At 43.2% G+C, this 19,369-nt stretch overlaps 1 protein-coding gene across 10 annotated transcripts in view; it reads left to right on the top strand.

Moving 5' to 3' along the window:
- LOC139570867 (regulating synaptic membrane exocytosis protein 1-like) overlaps positions 1-19,369 on the top strand; it is an 85,405-nt gene that overhangs the window by 20,161 nt on the left and 45,875 nt on the right. For all 10 annotated transcript variants that reach the window (XM_071393154.1, XM_071393164.1, XM_071393162.1 and 7 more), the window contains exon 3: positions 12,733-12,952. In XM_071393154.1, coding sequence (XP_071249255.1) covers positions 12,733-12,952 — 220 coding nt within the window. The remainder of the gene's footprint in view (positions 1-12,732; positions 12,953-19,369) is intronic.

Here is a 19,369-nt window from a genome sequence, read left to right as displayed (position 1 = left end):
TATGTAAAAGGGCAAAAAATATGGTAAATAAATTAACTTTATGTCCTGAAAACAAAGCATTATGTTTGGGGGACAATCCAACATAACACACCACTGAGCACCACTCTTCATATGTTCTAGCATGGTGGTGGCTGCATCTTGTTATGGATATGCTTGTCATCGGCAAGGACTAGGGAGTTTTTGGGGCCAGGGACCCCTTTTGTGGTAGTAAATTCATCACCCCCTCATAATCAGAACACAACTCGATTGAGATTTTTTTTTAAATGCATACAAGGAGTTTAACTATGACTTCGAACCAAGTCTTGGGCCCTGCAAAGGAACATTTTAAAGGCCCATCTCTTGGCACCAGAGAGAAAAAAAATCAGTTTTCAAGCTAATTTCTTGCAATTCTACACATTTTTCCATGAGGAAGAGAGATTCTTTAGGAGGGTATTGAGTTGAAAAATGTATAATTGGTGGAGTACTGTGGATACCAATATCCGTGAGCCTCCCAGGCCCATGTTGCACGGGTTAAATTGTAGATTCATAATATTACATTGTGTTGTATTACACCCTCTAAACTTATTCCACTGATCCCTTGGCCAAAAGTCATTTAATCTTGTTCTAAAATTCATTGAATAATATTTTTTTTTTACATTTTGTTTTGAGATCTGGACGTGGACCACCTGCAGTACCACGGACCCGGACCCCACTTTGAGAACCCCTGTATTAGAGCGCACTAGAGTACAGTACAGTATAATGTACTGAACTCTACTGTAATGTGCTTTACTGTACTGTACTAAACTCTACTCTGCTCTACTGTGCTGTACCGTGATGTCCAAACTCGTGAAACATAGTTGTCTATGATTGTTTCAGATTTGGTCTGGTCCGGACCAACCAAATGTTAGCTCATTGCAATAACAGCCCGTGTGTAGAATAATACCCACATGCAAAGAAGGATGTTAAACTGTTCTACCTTTGTGTACCTATTCAGGAAACATCACCAGGAAGAGAATGATATTCATATCACTAATTGTGCATTTCTGTAAAGTACAGATCAGGTACCCATGATGTCATTCTGTTTCCGGAATTCCATTACCCGGTCAAATCCACTTCACCTACCATAGTTCAAAAACAAAAATATATTTTTTCAAACTCAAGGTGTCATAGCTGACACACCATTCTTTCTGCAGACATATTTGAATCTTAATTCAAGTAGATATTTAATTAACAGAGCTTTTGAAAATGGGGCTGCATAAAAACTGAGGGAGATTTTACTGTAATTCTGTTACCAAACTTTGCATCCACACAGTTCTTCCAGTAAATGTGTCTTTGTGAAATGTTCTTCGTAAATTGTTCAAAGGAGTCCTTGTGCATAGAGTTGTGTGGTTTGTTAAACTTTGAAATCAATGGTTTTGGTTTGGCGTACATTTTAAAGTGAAAAAGTCCAAGCGTAATTCCGTTAGCATGGAATAGCCCAGTTCTGTCTAGGGAGCACACTACCCACTTAGCTCTGCTGTTGGCTCTGGTGCTCTCTCCATCTGTCTTCCCCATCTTCTATTTCCATCGCTCAATCTCTTCCTCTATCTCTTCCTCTTTATCTCCTCCACACTGCCTGTCTTTTATCAGTTTTACAAAGCCTAAAATGTGGTGTAAAAATAGACAACCTCAGGTATCTGGCTAATTACTGTGTGCGTGCGCGTCGGCCTGCCCGCCTGTATGTGTGTGTGACTTTAGTGCTCTTTAAGCTTGTGACAGTGTGTAAGTAATGAGGTGTGTTATTGACAGAGTGGAGTGTCTTCTCAAGTGGACTGAATCTTACTCTGTCTCTCTCAACCCCCCCTCTCTCTATCTCGTCTCTTTCTCTCGTCTCTCCCTCCATCGCTCTCTCTTTCTGCTGGGAAATGTTATTGTCTACGAGCTGTAGGCTTCTTGAAGTCCCACTCAGTAATGAGGATAGGCCCTCCAGACCAGACCAGTCTAAGACACGTAAACACTCCTAAAGAGTGGACATTAATGTTACTCCATGTACCCAAGGAGAGTTTGTGTTGCATAGCCAATAATCAATACAGTGCATGTGTCCTGACGTTGGTGAACCTACATAATCACCAAAAAGGCCAACCGGGCATAGGTTGAGGGAATAGGGAGGCAGAGATGAAGAGAGGAAAGAGCATGTGTGTCATAGAGAGAAATGTGTCAGAGAGCCGCTGAGCTAAATAGAGAGTAGAGAGAGTAGAGAGAGAAGAGCGAGATGGAGGAAGGGAAAAAAGCTGGTTGAGGAATATGCACACCAGAGGAGAGGAATTAAGAGAGGGGAGGAGGGAGAGCGGTTGAGGCGGGATGAGTGAGAGACTGAAAGAAAGGGATGGATGGTGGGAGAGGGGGAAGGTGAAACCACGCGGGCCACTCAGCATGGCGACAGTTCCGGCGGAAGCAAGGGAGGGAGGGTGGAAGTGCAGACCCTGCCAGAGAGAGAAAATAACGAAAGAGTGAGTGAGAGGGAAAGACAGAAAGACAGACTGTGGCATATTGTATGCCGTTGATGCCATATGGTGGTGAGGTGCCACCCAGAGAGGGCACAGACCACTGCACCTCACCACAGCGGGCACAGACCAACCCTCCTAGCATAGGAACAGAGGAGAGCGACTGAGTATGGGCTAAATAAGAAACACAAACGTTTTTTGTTTTGTTATTATGATGTAAAGGCAGTTGTCAGTATTTTCAACCCCCCACCTAAACGCATGCGCGCGCACACACACACACACACACACACACACACACACACACACACACACACACACACACACACACACACACACACACACACACACACACACACACACACACACACACACACACACACACACACACACACACACACACACACACACACACACACAATGAGTGAGCGCTGATTTAAAATTGTGCTCAGCATGTCTTGAAAACAATCTTACCACACTCTCTTACCTCTTTCACTGCAGTGTGGGATGCATACAGTATTGGTAAGCTCTTTCACAGTATGGGATAAAGCTGGCCCTAGAAGCTGATCTGAAGTCAGGGTTGTGTCTCTTCCTTGATATTTGATGGTGAAGATTTGGGGAGGGTACGCTGAAACTAGATCTGTGTCTATGGGAAACTTTTACACTGGAGCCTCTCTCACCTCTCTCACTGACACTCTCAATCTCGGCGTCCTCACAACTGCTGTACTCTGGCGTGGTACCTCCCTCTTCCTCTGAGCTGCTGACTGATGTCTGTCTCTTCCCGGCACCGCCACGTTTTGACTTGTAGGGTCGTGGTGGTGGCGGCCGCAGAGACTCTGACTGGTCCGAGCTGAGTGAATCGTTTCGCAGCATGCTCTCAGCCTTTTCCCGTTTGGACCGGCGCAGAAGGGGGCCGGGTTCGGGGACGGGGGCTGACCCAGGGGGTTCCCTGAGTTCTGAGGTCTGGAGATGTGGAGGGCCAAGGTCCTGTGGCCTCCCAATACCCCCAACCACCGTCCTCTGGCCCAGCATAGACTCGGGCTGGCCCCCAACACTCCCAACACCCTCAAACCCAATCTCAACCCCCCACACACACACACACACACACACACACACACACACACACACACACACACTCCTCTCTGTCCTTTATTCTACATCTACAGGGGCCAGCCACAAAGCTGGCACCCCTTACTGCTTTCCAATTTTGCAAATAGCAAAAGGAGGAATCGTTTTTTTTTTCAAGCTCATCTATTATAGGATTGTGAATTTACAGAAATCAATCAGGTGGATGACTCCCCCTGTGTGGAGAAAGAGAGAGGGAGAGGGAGAGAGAGAGAGAGCTTAATTTCTACATGGCTGCGAAGTGATTTTCTCTCGCTCTTATTTGACACTCCCTCATTGTTTTTTGATTCATGCCCGCTTGCCTTTTGAATATCGATTTGAGAGGAGAGGGTGAGTCAGGAAGGGAACCCTTAGTCACTGAAGCTCGATTAGGAGGCATGGGACTGGATTTATTAGTACAGATATAGAGTATCAGTAAGTCTCATGGATCAGTGGGCTGGTAGGGTTGTGGGTTGGATTCCTGCATGGGGTACATACACTGAGTGTACAAATGCTGGCCAATGTTGATTCCATTGCTTCCCACAGTTGTGTCAAGTTGACTGGATGTCCTTTGGGTGGTGGACCATTCTTGATACACACGGGAAACTGTTGAGCGTGAAAACCCCAGCAGCGTTGCAGTTCTTGACACACTCAATCCGGTCTGCCTGGCACGTACTACCATACCCGGTACAAAGGCACTTAAATATTTTGTCTTGGCCATTCACCCTATGAATGGCACACATACACAATCCATGTCTCAATTGTCTCAAGGCTTAAAAATCATTCTTTAACCTCTTTCATCCTCTTCATCTACACTGACAGAAGTGGATTTACATCAATAAGGGACCATAGCTTTCACCTGGATTCCCTTGGTCAGTCTATGTCATGGAACATTCAGTGTATATTGGACACATGTGTAACCGGTGGCGTGCAAAATGAAGCTCCGACTCTCTAGCCACTAAATAATAATATATTAATTAATCAGATTTTATCCAAAGAGACTATACTTTAATATGTGACCAGTAGCCACTTCTATCCCTCTGTCTCACCCGCTGGGCGTGTCACACAATACTTTCAGAATATTTAAGACTCTCTGGATTTGGGCTGTCACTGTCACTGCTCTCATACTCCAAAGGCATGCCAACATTCCAAATGATAAAACAATCTCCCGACAGAAGGAAGCGCTCTGCTTAAATAAACTGGCACAACCACACCCTTAATTAGCCAGCTAGACGCACTTGGCTGGCGATACAGTGGGATAGAAGGCACTTTAGTGGCCACCGGTCACATATGAACTCAAAGTTGCATTGAATAAAAGCATCTGATGAATGCCTATATTATTATTTAGAGTGGTTATAAGGAGGGGCTAGGGAGTAGGGGCTAGGGCTCTATTTTTTATTCAGCACTAAATATGCTCCCAGTTCCCCTCAGAGAGAACTATAATCGGATACCTCTCCCAGCTGATAACATGAGATTCCATTACCAAAAGTCCATTGTAATGGTGCTAGGACATGCTCATCTATGCCCACTCTCCCGTCGAGTGTGAAGGAATTTTTAGACTGATGTTCACCCCCCAATCATGAAACAGCATCTAGCCTCTTGCCCCTAGGCACTTCGTGTAGATCAGATGGAATTTGACAGGTATAAACAGTAGCTTCACATTGCCCTTTGATTGGCTTGGTACTAGGACTGTTCACCATATTGTTTATAGCTATCAAAATAGGGTCACAACTTTTGTTTTAGAAGTGGGGGGGACATAACTTAAAAAATATATATTATTCGGATAAACACCCCAAACACTCCAAACAGCCTACTCGACCGCTCGGAGGCGTCCTCATGGTCCTAAAGCACACCGTTGTCTCGTTTTCTATCACATTCCAATGATAAAACTAACGGTGGACAAAAAAATGCAATTTCAGAATGTAGCGCCCGTCCCCTGCATCTCCACATGTGTGATGGGATGTTTCTGGACTCAGGACACTGGCGGTAGATTTGAGTAATTTTTTTTATTTATTTTTATTTCACGTTTATTTAACCAGGTAGTCTAGTTGAGAACAAGTTCTCATTTGCAACTGCGACCTGGCCATGATAAAGCATAGCAATTCGACACATACAACAACACAGAGTTACACATGGAATAAGCAAAACATACAGTCAATAATACAGTAGAAAAATAAGTCTATATACAATGTGAGCAAATGAGGTGAGATAAAGGAGGTAAAGGCAAAAAAAGGCCATGGTGTCGAGGTAAATACAATATAGCAAGTAAAACACTGGAATGGTAGATTTGCAGTGGAAGAATGTGCAAAGTAGAAATAGAAATAATGGGGTGCAAAGGAGCAAAATAAATAAATAAATACAGTAGGGGAAGAGGTAGTTGTTTGGGCTAAATTATAGATGGGCTATGTACAGGTGCAGTAATCTGTGAGCTGCTCTGAGAGCTGGTGCTTAAAGCTAGTGAGGGAGATAAGTGTTTCCAGCTTCAGAGATTTTTGCAGTTCGTTCCAGTCATTGGCAGCAGAGAACTGGAAGGAAAGACGACCAAAGGAGGAATTGGCTTTGGGGGTGACCAGTGAGATATACCTGCTGGAGCGCGTGCTACGAGTGGGTGCTGCTATGGTGACCAGTGAGCTGAGATAAGGCGGGGCTTTACCTAGCAGAGACTTGTAGATAACCTGTAGCCAGTGGGTTTGGCGACGAGTATGAAGCGAGGGCCAACCAACGAGAGCATACAGGTCGCAATGGTGGGTAGTGTATGGGGCTTTGGTGACAAAACGGATGGCACTGTGATAGACTGCATCCAATTTGCTGAGTAGAGTGTTGGAGGCTATATTATAGATGACATCACTGAAGTCGAGGATCGGTAGGATGGTCAGTTTTACGAGGGTATGTTTGGCAGCATGAGTGAAGGATGCTTTGTTGCGATATAGGAAGCCGATTCTAGATTTAATTTGGGATTGGAGATGCTTAATGTGAGTCTGGAGGGAGAGTTTACAGTCTAACCAGACACCTAGGTATTTGTAGTTGTCCACGTATTCTAAGTCAGAACCGTCCAGAGTAGTGATGCTGGACGGGCGAGCAGGTGCGGGCAGTGATCAGTTGAATAGCATGCATTTAGTTTTACTTGCGTTTAAGAGCAGTTGAAGGCCACGGAAGGAGAGTTGTATGGCATTGAAGCTCATCTGGAGGTTAGTTAACACAGTGTCCAAAGAGGGGCCAGAAGTATACAGAAGGGTGTTGTCTGCGTAGAGGGTTATCAGAGAATCACCAGCAGCAAGAGCAACATCATTGATGTATACAGAGAAGAGAGTATTGAACACTGTGGCACCCCCATAGAGACTGCCAGAGTTCCGGACAACAGGCTCTCCGATTTGACACACTGAACTCCATCAGAGAAGTAGTTGGTAAACCAGGCGAGGCAGTCATTTGTGAAACCAAGGCTGTCGAGTCTGCCAATAAGAATGTGGTGATTGACAGAGTCGAAAGCCTTGGCCAGGTCGATGAATACGGCTGCGCAGTAATGTCTCTTATCGATGGCGGTTATGATGTCGTTTAGGACCTTGAGCGTGGCTGAGGTGCACCCATGACAAGCTCTGAAACCAGATTGCATAGCAGACAAGGTACGGTGGGATTCGAAATGGTCGGTAATCTGTTTGTTAACTTGGCTTTCGAAGACCTTAGAAAGACAGGATAGGATAAATATAGGTCTGTAGCAGTTTGGGTCTAGAGTGTCACCCCCTTTGAAGAGGGGGATGACCGCGGCAGCTTTCCAATCTTTGGGAATCTCAGACGACACGAAAGAGAGGTTGAACAGGCTAGTAATAGGGGTTGCAACAATTTTTGAAAGAGAGGGTTCAGATTGTCTAGCCAGGCTGATTTGTAGGGGTCCAGATTTTGCAGCTCTTTCAGAACATCACCTATCTGGATTTGGGTGAAGGAGAAATGGTGGGGGCTTTGGCGGGTTGCTGTGGAGGGTGCCTGGGCAGTTGACCAGGGTAGGGGTAGCCAGGTGGAAAGCATGGCCAGCCGTAGAGAAATGCTTATTGAAATTCTCAATTATAGTGGATTTATCGGTGGTGACAGTGTTTCCTAGCCTCAGAGCAGTTGGCAGCTTGGAGGAGGTGCTCTTATTCTCCATGGACTTTACAGTGTCCCAGAACCTTTTTGAGTTTGTACTACAGGATGCAAATTTCTGTTTGAAAAAGCTAGCCTTAGCTTTCCTAACTGGCTGTGTATATTGTTCCTAAATTCCCTGAAAAGTTGCTTGTCACGGGGGCTATTTGATGCTAATGCAGAACGCCACAGGATGTTTTTGTGCTGGTCAAGGACAGACAGGTCTGGAGTGAACCAAGGACTATATCTATTCCTAGTTCTACATTTTCTGAATGGGGCATGCTTATATAAGATGGTGAGGAAGGCACTTTTAAAGAATAGCCAGGCATCATCTACTGATGGGATGAGGTCAATGTCATTCCAAGATACCCCGGCCAGGTCGATTAGAAAGGCCTGCTCGCAGAAGTGTTTTAGGAAGCGTTTGACAGTGATGAGGGGTGGTCGTTTGGTCGCAGACCCATTACGGATGCAGGCAATGAGGCAGTGATTTCTGAGACCTTGATTGAAAACAGCAGAGGTGTATTTGGAGGGCGAGTTAGTTAGGATGACATCTATGAGGGTGCCCGTGTTTACGGATTTGTAGTTGTACCTGGTAGGTTCATTGATAATTGAGTTGCACAGCTCTATCGTACGTGTGTCCCACATGTTAGAGATAAATCACACAGACCCATTGATCCTCTGGGACATCGTGGGAGTGCGTACTGTATGTGCATGCTTTCATGTGTGTGTCATAACTGTCCTGATCAGGTCAGGTTTCAGGAGACCACAACCCTACAGATTATCTCTCACCCCCAACAGAGGAGGAGAGATCTAGGGGGCTGAAGATGTGGGGGTTTTATGACCCCTCACGCCGATGGTAAATCTTAAGCCACAGACACAATTCCTTTGTCCTCTCACTATGGAGAACCAGCCTCAAAACATTAGACATGCAATAAAGGGACTTTGGAACAATGGTTTCCGTCAGCCACAATGGTGGTCATGAAGATAGATGGAATATGAAAATTTATGTAATTTTTGTTTTGTTATTAAAGGTTAATAGATGACGTTATTACGAAAACATTGTAACTTTAAGAGTTTTCCCAGTATACGCTTGATGATTATACATTGTACGTTGTGTGGAAAATGTCCAAATCAAAGAGAATGTTTTGGTAAAGATGAAATGTGAAGTTAGTTGTCTAAAATTGGATTTGAGTAAAATCTAGACCTTAACTTGGTACGCCCAGAGATTTGCCCTAAAGGCGGTCACGCCCACTTCTGACCCGAGGGTATAAGACATGTGAGTTAAGAATGAACATATTAGACTAAGTGACCCAAGCTGCAGCCAAGGTCTAAAAAGTCAACGAACCCAAAACGCAACACAAGGTTGAAGACAAAGAAATATTTTTATTCTACCCATGCTACGGATGAGTAGCTGTGTCTAAGCGGGTGAATTCAAGCCGGACCACCTAGCCTCCACTCTCCATCGAATCGTGGTGTCTACGCTGTTTCATTCCTACGCCGTGAGCTCTGAGCTACAGAGCTGTCTGTCCTCAGAAGACCCCTTCCAGAGCAAGGGCGAGGAATCAGACCACTAAGCCAAAAGGACACTGACATCGTGAGGACAACCAGAGAGTTGCGCCGGAGAAGTGCGTCATTGAGAAGCCTAAACGACCCACGCGGAGCTTCCCCTCTGAGACCTCCAACACGTAATTACATCATTATATTCTGATCCATAAGAGCGGCAGTTCGGGGCAAGGCTAGGGTTAAAATAAGCATAGCTGACAAATGCACCCAAATGTATATTTCTCTCATGTACTTTCTCTTTTTCTCTCTCTTTTAAATCCCCATTTTGGGTAACACGCGCCATAGTGTGTTGGCCCGTTATACTAAGTTCTAATCAATAGCCTAGACTGTGTTTTGTGTATGTGTATATTTTATCATCATTTTAGCTTTCTAGTAAATAAATAATCAACTAAGATTGGTGTGGTACGAACTCAATGGTGGGACCCGGGTCCGTGCAGAATCCCGGATTATGCAACGTTCAGAATGAGATTGTAGAGGAAACTGATTAATTAGCGACTGTTGTAAAATCGATATTCTGATATTCTTTGAGTTAATTTGGGAAATAGAAACTCAATAAAACTAATTTTCCCATGGTGCCCCAGATTAATGAGTTAATAATTGCTTGATTCATCTAATCCACGCAATTAGAACCCTTTAATCCCTTTACACTTGTGTGTATAAGGTAGTAGTTGTGGAATTGTTAGGTTAGATTACTTGTTGTTATTACTGCATTGTCGGAACTAGAAGCACAAGCATTTCGCTACACTCGCATTAACATCTGCTAACCATGTGTATGTGACTAATAAAATTTGATTTGATTTGATTTGATTTAATCATTCGATGAGCAACAGTCGTCACATTAACTAATACAACGTCACGACATGTGTGTTGGAGGATTTACAACTAGCGCTGTTTATAGGGACCAGGGCCATCCTGCCAGGGCTTGATGAAATGGGGGACAGCGTGTGTGTGTGTCCGCGGGACGTTTGTCCTTGGCTGAGATACTACTGGCTTTTCACGTCTGTCACATCATGTCACGCCTTCTAAAGGCTTTCTTTGACTACCTCCCCCTCCGTTGGAGAGGACTGGGGAAATGATCGAGCTCCACTGCACAGGACTGTGTGAACAGCCACACCATTCACTCTCATTCATTCTCGAGGCAGCGAGATAGATCTTGCCACCTACATGAACATATCCCCCAAGTAAGCCCATTTGAAATCTCCATTCTCAGTATGCCTATTTGCTGTGTGTGTTTACAGGTGTGCATACAGTGCTGTACAGTACACTTTGTTGTAGCTACAGTAGTCTCAGCACGCTCTCTAGTGTTGCATGGCTTAATTGTTATATGTGATGCTTTATGCTAATGTTGTTTCCCCAGATTGAATTGTTGGCCCGATTTGTTTAAAAACACACTTGGACTAATTTGCATTTCACAAAGGGATTATTTTTATTTCTTAAAAGAGAGAAAGTTCTGAATGGTGTGACGCAAAGGGAAGTGTGTGTGTGTGTCTCTCTGTTTGCGTTGTGTGCATGTGTGTCTTTGTGTTCATTTGTGTGTGTTTGTTCTGGTAGAAGTAAAGCTTGGGCTCACTTTGGTTTAACCTTGTATCTCATTTATGCATCTGTGTCTTCTAGCTTTTCTTAATGAGCACCTGTCAGACAGTCTCTCCTGAATCTTGAAAGATGAGCGCTCTCTCAGATCACCTCATAAATACACATTTCTCGCTCTATTTCTCTCTCTTCATCTCTGTTCACTCTTCAAGATGTTTTTCATTTATCGCTCAAAAACATTCAACAGTGTTGCACAATCTAATGGAGATTTAAGTTGAAAGTTTACCCAGCTGAGCGAGAGTTCGCCAGAGTAGTTGAGTCGGCTTGAGTCCAATAGTTGGAGATAGCTTCCTTCACTCATCTCCTTCCCGTAATTGATTGGTGAAAGGAATGTTATGAATCCATACTCTCACCTATTCAACTGCGTTTAAGCGGGGGTTACCTCAGAGGGGAGTAAGGAAGGATGCATTTATAAATTATTCAAACCGGGCCTAAGTATTGGAAACGGGGCTTGTGACAGTGTGATTACGTGAGAGTCATGGAGCTGAGGATATGAACCCTGAGGAGACAAAGCAGCAGGTGCCCCCTGTCTGACCTTTAGGGCCAATAGATACCAGAGATTAGGCCCGGGGCACTGCGAGGAAGACGGCATGGGATGGGAAGTGGTTTTGTATTTTTGTGTGTGTGTGTGTGTGTGTGTGTGTGTGTGTGTGTGTGTGTGTGTGTGTGTGTGTGTGTGTGTGTGTGTGTGTGTGTGTGTGTGTGTGTGTGTGTGTGTGTGTGTGTGTGTGTGTGTGTGTGTGTAAGTGCGAGTGCGAGTGCGTGTGTGTGTGTGTGTGTGTGTAAGTGCGAGTGCGGGTGTGAGTGAGTGTGTGTTGAAGTGTGTGTATTTACAGGGATAAGATACAGGAATACAGGGATGTCACTGTTGGTGGGATAGTCCAGGGAGGAGGATGTGTTTGAAGGTATGATAGGGGAATAGTTTGTTTTGTGACACCAGTAGTAGAGTGAAGAATGTGGATATTTAGCCTAAGGCCTTTTGGATGTTTGATGCAGTCAGTTGTTTGTGACCCCCTGTCCTCTTGGGAATTGCAGTTTTTAAGGCTGGTTTTATGGGGGAGGAGGCTACACCATTGACACCCTGTCTGTAAGTAAAGATAATACATCTAACTCTACCTATAGTATTTGAATGTTACAGTATTTTGGAAGCTACTATCTGCTCTGTATTTGTTTCTGACTAAATGTGTTTATAATTGATTATGGATGTACTGTATCTACAACTGTATACTGCCTATTATCACGTTACAACAAATGTACCTTGACTATAAGCATTTGAAAATAGCTCATATTAATAGCATTTATAAATGACATACAGATGCATTCATAAAACATACATAGGTGGTAATATGTATTACTAACAATACTATAAGCATTCCTAATAGCCAATGGCGGTTTACAAGATTCCATATAAATGCATCTATAGTATAACGTGTTGCATCCTGTCTCATACGTTGGTCTGGTTCAGCAGTGTCAGGTGGGCGCAGTTGCGAGACAGACAGAATGTTAGAAGGAAATCAAACAGGGTGCTCTGTGTGCAGTGCGCTGACAGATTCATATACTTTTTAAACATCTGTTATCTGTATTAAGTCTTTATTATATGTCATGCAATATGTACGTACTGTATCATATAGTCACGGTCGGATTCTCCAAAACCGGGAACTTTTCAGGAAATGGAGAAAAAAAACGGCCTTATTGTCCCATTAACGAATGTATAATTATGAAACTTCGGAATCGATTTTGATTACATTTTGGCAAAAATGAAGTTATCAGGTTTTCATCCGATTATGTGAAGATGTGTGAAGACAATGCATGCTGGGAGAATTAATGCTTCAAATGCTTTAAGGTGTTAAAGTGTGTAACGTTAGCTACCTGTGCACCTTTCCTTTCCCTCCTGTTCTCTCAGAGGTATCCAGCAGCAGTTGTCCAGCTACAGGGAGACGGTGCGGCGGGTGGGGGAGGAGACGCGTCGGCAGACCACCACGGGCCAGCATCGGGACGACGCGCCTACCTGTGGCATCTGCCACAAGACCAAATTCGCTGATGGCTGTGGCAACCTCTGCTCCTACTGCCAGATCAAGTTCTGTGCCCGCTGCGGGGGGAGGGTGTCCCTGCGCTCCAACAATGTAAGGCAATGTATACACACACGCACGCGCGCACGCACAAACACTTGCCCCCCTGTTTACTCCACTTTCACTGATAATGTGTAGTCTAAGTGTTTGTGCTCAGGTGGAGGAAAGGTGCTGGGCCAGATTAGCCGCAGAGTGTGTGTGTGTGTGTTGGGGGGGGGGGGGGGGGGTTAGGGTGGACTGCAGCAGTGTGTTACCCAGGTAGAGGCTGGTAAAGGTTAATTTGGAACTCGACAGGGCCTGGGTACAGGGGAACCTCTGTGTTCCCCCCGGGGATCGTGCCGGGGCTAGAGACACAGTGGAGTTCTGGGGGCTCCATGCAGGAAGCCCACCCGGCCACCCACAGTGTGATATTTAATTACCCCCCACCACACACACACACACATCATGCATTCTAATTAGGTAGCCCTAATGAGCACAGTGTGGAGAGGCCACTGTGTGTGAGAGAGGGGAGATAGTTGTGGGGGGCTTTTAAACAGGGATTACCTACCTGTTGAGCCACACCCCCCCCCCCCCCCCCCCCCACACACACACCTCCACCACCTCAACTCATAATCAATCAGGCTTGTGCTGCTGTTGAGGAAGTTTGTGGATAACCTCATTTTGATTTGGATGAAAACACCTCTGTCACCATAAGGTGTGTGCTCTCAAGTAGGTTTAAGCAATTTTCTAGATGTGTCCTCATCTCCCCTTTTCTCTCTTTCCCTATTTCCCTCCATCTCTGTTTATTTCTCTCTCATATGGCACCTGGATGCTGACAACAGGAGGAGAAAGTGGTGAGTGTTTCCTCTTTCTGTGAAGACATACAGTATGTGGTTTAGTGAACTCCATTTGCACCCAGAACTTTTGCAGCATTTTGACAGTATCACGGTCTTTATTACAGGGCTCCGAGGTGTAGATGCAGGAATGTGACTCATTAAGACCTTAAAGGGATAGTGTGAGATTTTGGTAATTAAGCCCTTTTTCTACTTAGTGGGAGTCAAATGAACTCATGGATACCATTATTATGTCTCTGCATGCAGTTGGAAGAAAGTTGCTAACTAGTGTTAGCGCAAGCTAGAGGTTAACACAGGAACAGGACTCCTGCAGGATTCTGGCAGGAATGGGAGTCAAGTTCTAGAGTCAAGTTCGGGACAAGGTGGAACAGGATCAACAGTCCACAGGAACAGGCAGTACCTGTTCATGTGTAGAGCATTTCATAAAAAAACAACAACTGTGTAGGCTAGGCCTAATATAGTTTTGCTCAATAAAAATCAGTGGAGGCTGGTGGGAGCTAAAGAAAAAAAGGTAATGTTTCCCCTTCCCCGGCTCACTCTCATTCTTACAGTATCTCCAGTTCGTGCCAGTCACTATAGGCTAACCTACATCAGGAGGCTAAATGATGAAGCTTTTAATAGAGGAATTGCAACGTCTTGTTGCAGCCAAGGACCCAACACTAACATTGACATTAGAGCCAAGGAAAGAGCGATGTTTTAGCTAAATTTGATGGAGTAAACTGCTTGTAAAATATGCTGCAGTTTAATCAAATAGGCCACCAACCGGAGAGCGGGACAACTGCTGCTCTATTCCCAACAACTTTACAGTCAAGACCAATTGTTGGCATATTTAACTTTTACAGCCTCAGAAACCCGGATCCGGGAGCACCCCCCACCCCCCACACACTGATTAGCATAGATAGCATAGCTTCAGAAGTAGATAGTAGCATCTAAATATCATTAAATCACAAGTCCAAGACACCAGATGAAAGATACAGATCTTGTGAATAAAGCCACCATTTCAGATTTTTAAAATGTTTTACAGGGAAGACAAAATATGTAAATCTATTAGCTAAACACGTTAGCAAAATACACCACTATTCTAACTCCATCAGTTTCTTACTCCTTCAGGTGCTATCACCAATTCGGCTCAACTAAGATATTGATAGCCAATAACCTATAAAAAAAACCATCAGATGACAGTCTGATAACATATTCATGGTATAGGATAGTTTTTGTTAGAAAAAAGTGCATATTTCAGGTAGAAATCACAGTTTACAATTGCACCGACCATCACAAATCCACTAGAATTACTAGATAGAGCAACGTGTATGACCAATTTACTCATCATAAAACATTTCATAAAAATAGACAAAGCATAGCAATGGAAAGACCCAGTTCTTGTGATTTCAGACCATATTTCAGATTTTCTAAGCGTTTTTCAGCGAAAACACAATAAATCGATAAGTTAGCATACTACATGTTCCAACGTTACCAGAGCATCGATTCCAGCCAAAGAGCGCTATAACGCAACCACCGCCAAAAGATATTAATTTTTTCACTAACCTTCTCAGAATTCTTCCGATGACACTCCTGTAACATCATTTTACAACATACATATACAGTTTGTTCGAAAAGGTGCATATTTAGCCATACAAAACCGTGGTTACACAATGAAAATACTAGGAAATCAAGCCTCAATATGTCTGACGTCATCTATCAGAGTGATCTAGTTTAATTAAAAGCTAATCATATACTTGACTAAAAAATACAGGGTTGACAGGAATCGAAAGACAAATTAGTTCTTAATGCAACCGCTGATTTACATTTTTAAAATTATCCTTACTTTTCAATACAGGGTTGGCCAAGTGAAGCTATACCAAACAAAATGGCGATGTATGCGTTTAAAATATTTCGACAGAAACACGGTTTATCATATTAAATATTGCTTACTTTGAGCTGATCTTCCATCATATTCTTGGGCAATGTATCCTTTCTATGTTATAAACGTCTTTTGGTCGATAGATGTCCTCTGTCCTTCGAAATGTCCACTAACAACGACCGAGACCGCGAAACGTTCCCAAAGCTAGAAAGTGCACGACAAATAAATTCCTCAGAATCGCACTAAACGGATATAAATTGATATAAAACGGTTAAAATTCACTACATTATGATGTTTTTAACAACTATAACGACTGAAAACATGACCGGAGAAATACTGCTGGTTAGAAAACGATTTGGAACGAGGCAGGTCCGATGGCCTTCACGCTTGAGGCGCACGTTGAGAAAGAGGGGTCTCTGTACATTTTTGTCATTTATAATGGCTGTGAACGTCCCATCGAGTTCATTGAAAACGTGATGACGTACAGACACCCAGAGGAAGACGTAGGTAGTGTCGGTTTCTTCATAGCATTCACTGTGGCCTTATAAACAGACCCCAGATCAGAGGTAAAAATTTCTGAAATCTGAACCCTGTCATGAAAAGTGCTGTAGAAATTGTTCTGTACCACTCAGAGACAAAATTTCAACTCCTATAGAAACTATAGACTGTTTTCTATCCAATAATAACAATAATATGCATATTGTACGATCAAGAATTGAGTACGAGGCAGTTTAATTTGGAAATGTAAAAAAAACAATAATGCTAACAGCTCCCCCTATTGCCAAAAGGTTAACTGAACCCGTGCCATCTGAGGTGAAGAGTGAAATACTTATGCAGTACTGCAACTCAAGTTTAAAACATATATAATTATGTTCATGTAGTCAATGTTAAAGTGTTGTAAATGTTAAAGTGTTGTAAATGTTAATGTGTTGTAAATGTTAAAGTGTTGTAAATGTTAAAGTGTTGTAAATGTTAAAGTGTTGTAAATGTTAAAGTGTTGTAAATGTTAAAGTGGTGTAAATGTTAATGTGTTGTAAATGTTAAAGTGGTGTAAATGTTAATGTGTTGTAAATGTTAAAGTGTTGTAACTGTGTTGTGAATGTTAATGTGTTGTAAATGTTAAAGTGTTGTAAATGTTAAAGTGTTGTAAATGTTAAAGTGTTGTTAATGTGTTGTGAATGTTAATGTGTTGTAAATGTTAATATGTTGTAAATGTTCATGTGTTGTGAATGTTAATGTGTTGTGAATGTTAATGTGTTGTGAATGTTAATGTGTTGTGAATGTTAATGTGTTGTGAATGTTAATGTGTTGTGAATGTTAATGTGTTGTAAATGTTAATGTGTTGTAAATGTTAATGTGTTGTGAATGTTCATGTGTTGTAAATGTTAATGTGTTGTGAATGTTAATGTCACGTCCTGACCATAGTGCTTATGTGTTTTGCTTGTTTTAGTGTTAGTCAGGACGTGAGCTGGGTGGGCATTCTATGTTGTGTGTCTAGTTTGTCTGTTTCTGTGTTCGGCCTAATATGGTTCTCAATCAGAGGCAGCTGTCAATCGTTGTCCCTGATTGAGAATCATATATAGGTGGCTTGTTTTGTGTTGGGATTTTGTGGGTGGTTGTTTCCTGTGTCAGTGTTTGTGCCACACGGGACTGTGACGGTTAGTTCGTTTGTTATTTTGTATAGTGTCTTGTCTTCGTGTATATTAAATCATGGAAACTTACCACGCTGCACATTGGTCCTCCGATCCTTGTCGCCTCTCCTCGTCCGAGGAGGAGGAAGACCTAGACTGCCGTTACAGTTAATGTGTTGTAAATGTTAATGTGTTGTAACTGTTAATGTGTTGTGAATGTTAATGTGTTGTGAATGTTAAGGTGTTGTAAATGTTAATGTGTTGTAAATGTTAATGTGTTGTAAATGTTAAGGTGTTGTAAATGTTAATGTGTTGTAAATGTTAAGGTGTTGTAAATGTTAATGTGTTGTGAATGTTAATGTGTTGTAACTGTTAATGTGTTGTGAATGTTAATGTGTTGTTAAGGTGTTGTGAATGTTAATGTGTTGTAAATGTTAATGTGTTGTAAATGTTAATGTGTTGTAAATGTTAATGTCTTGTGAATGTTAAAGTGTTGTAAATGTTCATGTGTTGTGAATGTTCATGTGTTGTAAATGTTCATGTGTTGTAAATGTTAATGTGTTGTGAATGTTAATGTGTTGTAAATGTTAATGTGTTGTGAATGTTAATGTGTTGTAAATGTTAATGTGTTGTAAATGTTCATGTGTTGTGAATGTGAATGTGTTGTAAATGTTAATGTGTTGTAAATGTTAATGTGTTGTAAATGTTAATGTGTTGTAAATGTTAATGTGTTGTAAATGTTAATGTGTTGTAAATGTTAATGTGTTGTAAATGTTAATGTGTTGTAAATGTTCATGAACTCAGCCAAAAAAGAAACGTTCTCTCACTGTCAACTGCGTTTATTTTCAGAAAACTTAACATGTGTAAATATTTGTATGAACATAACAAGACTCAACAACTGAGACATAAACTGAACAAGTTCCACAGACATGTGACTAATAGAAATTGAATAATGTGTCCCTGAACAAGGGGGGGGGGTCAAAAGTAACAGTCAGTATCTGGTGTGGCCACCAGCTGCATTAAGTACTGCAGTGCATCGCCTCCTCATGGACTGCACCAGATTTGCCAGTTCTTGCTGTGAGATGTTACCCCACTCTTCCACCAAGGCACCTGCAAGTTCCCGGACATTTCTGGGGGGGAATGGCCCTAGCCCTCACCCTCCGATCCAACAGGTCCCAGACGTGCTCAATGGGATTGAGATCCGGGCTCTTCGCTGGCCATGGCAGAACACTGACATTCCTGTCTTGCAGGAAATCACGCACAGAACGAGCAGTATGGCTGGTAACATTGTCATGCTGGAGGGTCATGTAAGGATTAGCATGCAGGAAGGGTATCACATGAGGAAGGAGGATGTCTTCCCTGTAACGCACAGTATTGAGATTGCCTGCAATGACAACAAGCTCAGTCCGATGATGCTGTGTCACACCGCCCCAGACCATGACGGACCCTCCACCTCCAAATCGATCCCACTCCAGAGTACAGGCCTCGGTGTAATGCTCATTCCTTCGACGATAAACGCGAATCCGACAATCACCCCTGGTGAGACAAAACCGCGACTTGTCAGTGAAGAGCACTTTTTACCAGTCCTGTCTGGTCTAGCAACGGTGGGTTTGTGCCCATAGGCGTTGTTGCCGGTGATGTCTGGTGAGAACCTGCCTTACAACAGGCCTACAAGCCCTCAGTCCAGCCTCTCTCAGCCTATTGCGGACAGGCTGAGCACTGATGGAGGGATTGTGCGTTCCTGGTGTAACTCGGGCAGTTGTTGATGCCATCCTGTACCTGCCCCGCAGGTGTGATGTTTGAATGTACCGATCCTGTGCAGGTGTTGTTACACGTGGTCTGCCACTGCAAGGACAATCAGCTGTTCATCCTGCCTCCCTGTAGCGCTGTCCTAGGCGTCTCACAGTACAGACATGTCAATTTATTGCCCTGGCCACATCTGCAGTCCTCATGCCTCCTTGCAGCATGCCTAAGGCAGGTTCACGCAGATGGGCAGGGACCCTGGGCATCTTTCTTTTGGTGTTTTTCAGAGTCAGTAGAAAGGCCTCTTTAGTGTCCTAAGTTTTCTTAACTGTGACCTTGGCTGTTAGTGCCTTAACGACCGTTCCACAGGTGCATGTTCAATAATTGTTTATGGTTCATTGAA

The sequence above is a fragment of the Salvelinus alpinus genome, chromosome 3, assembly GCF_045679555.1.
Source record: "Salvelinus alpinus chromosome 3, SLU_Salpinus.1, whole genome shotgun sequence".
Taxonomy (NCBI): Eukaryota; Metazoa; Chordata; class Actinopteri; order Salmoniformes; family Salmonidae; genus Salvelinus; species Salvelinus alpinus.
This window is presented reverse-complemented; position numbering and strand designations above follow the sequence as displayed.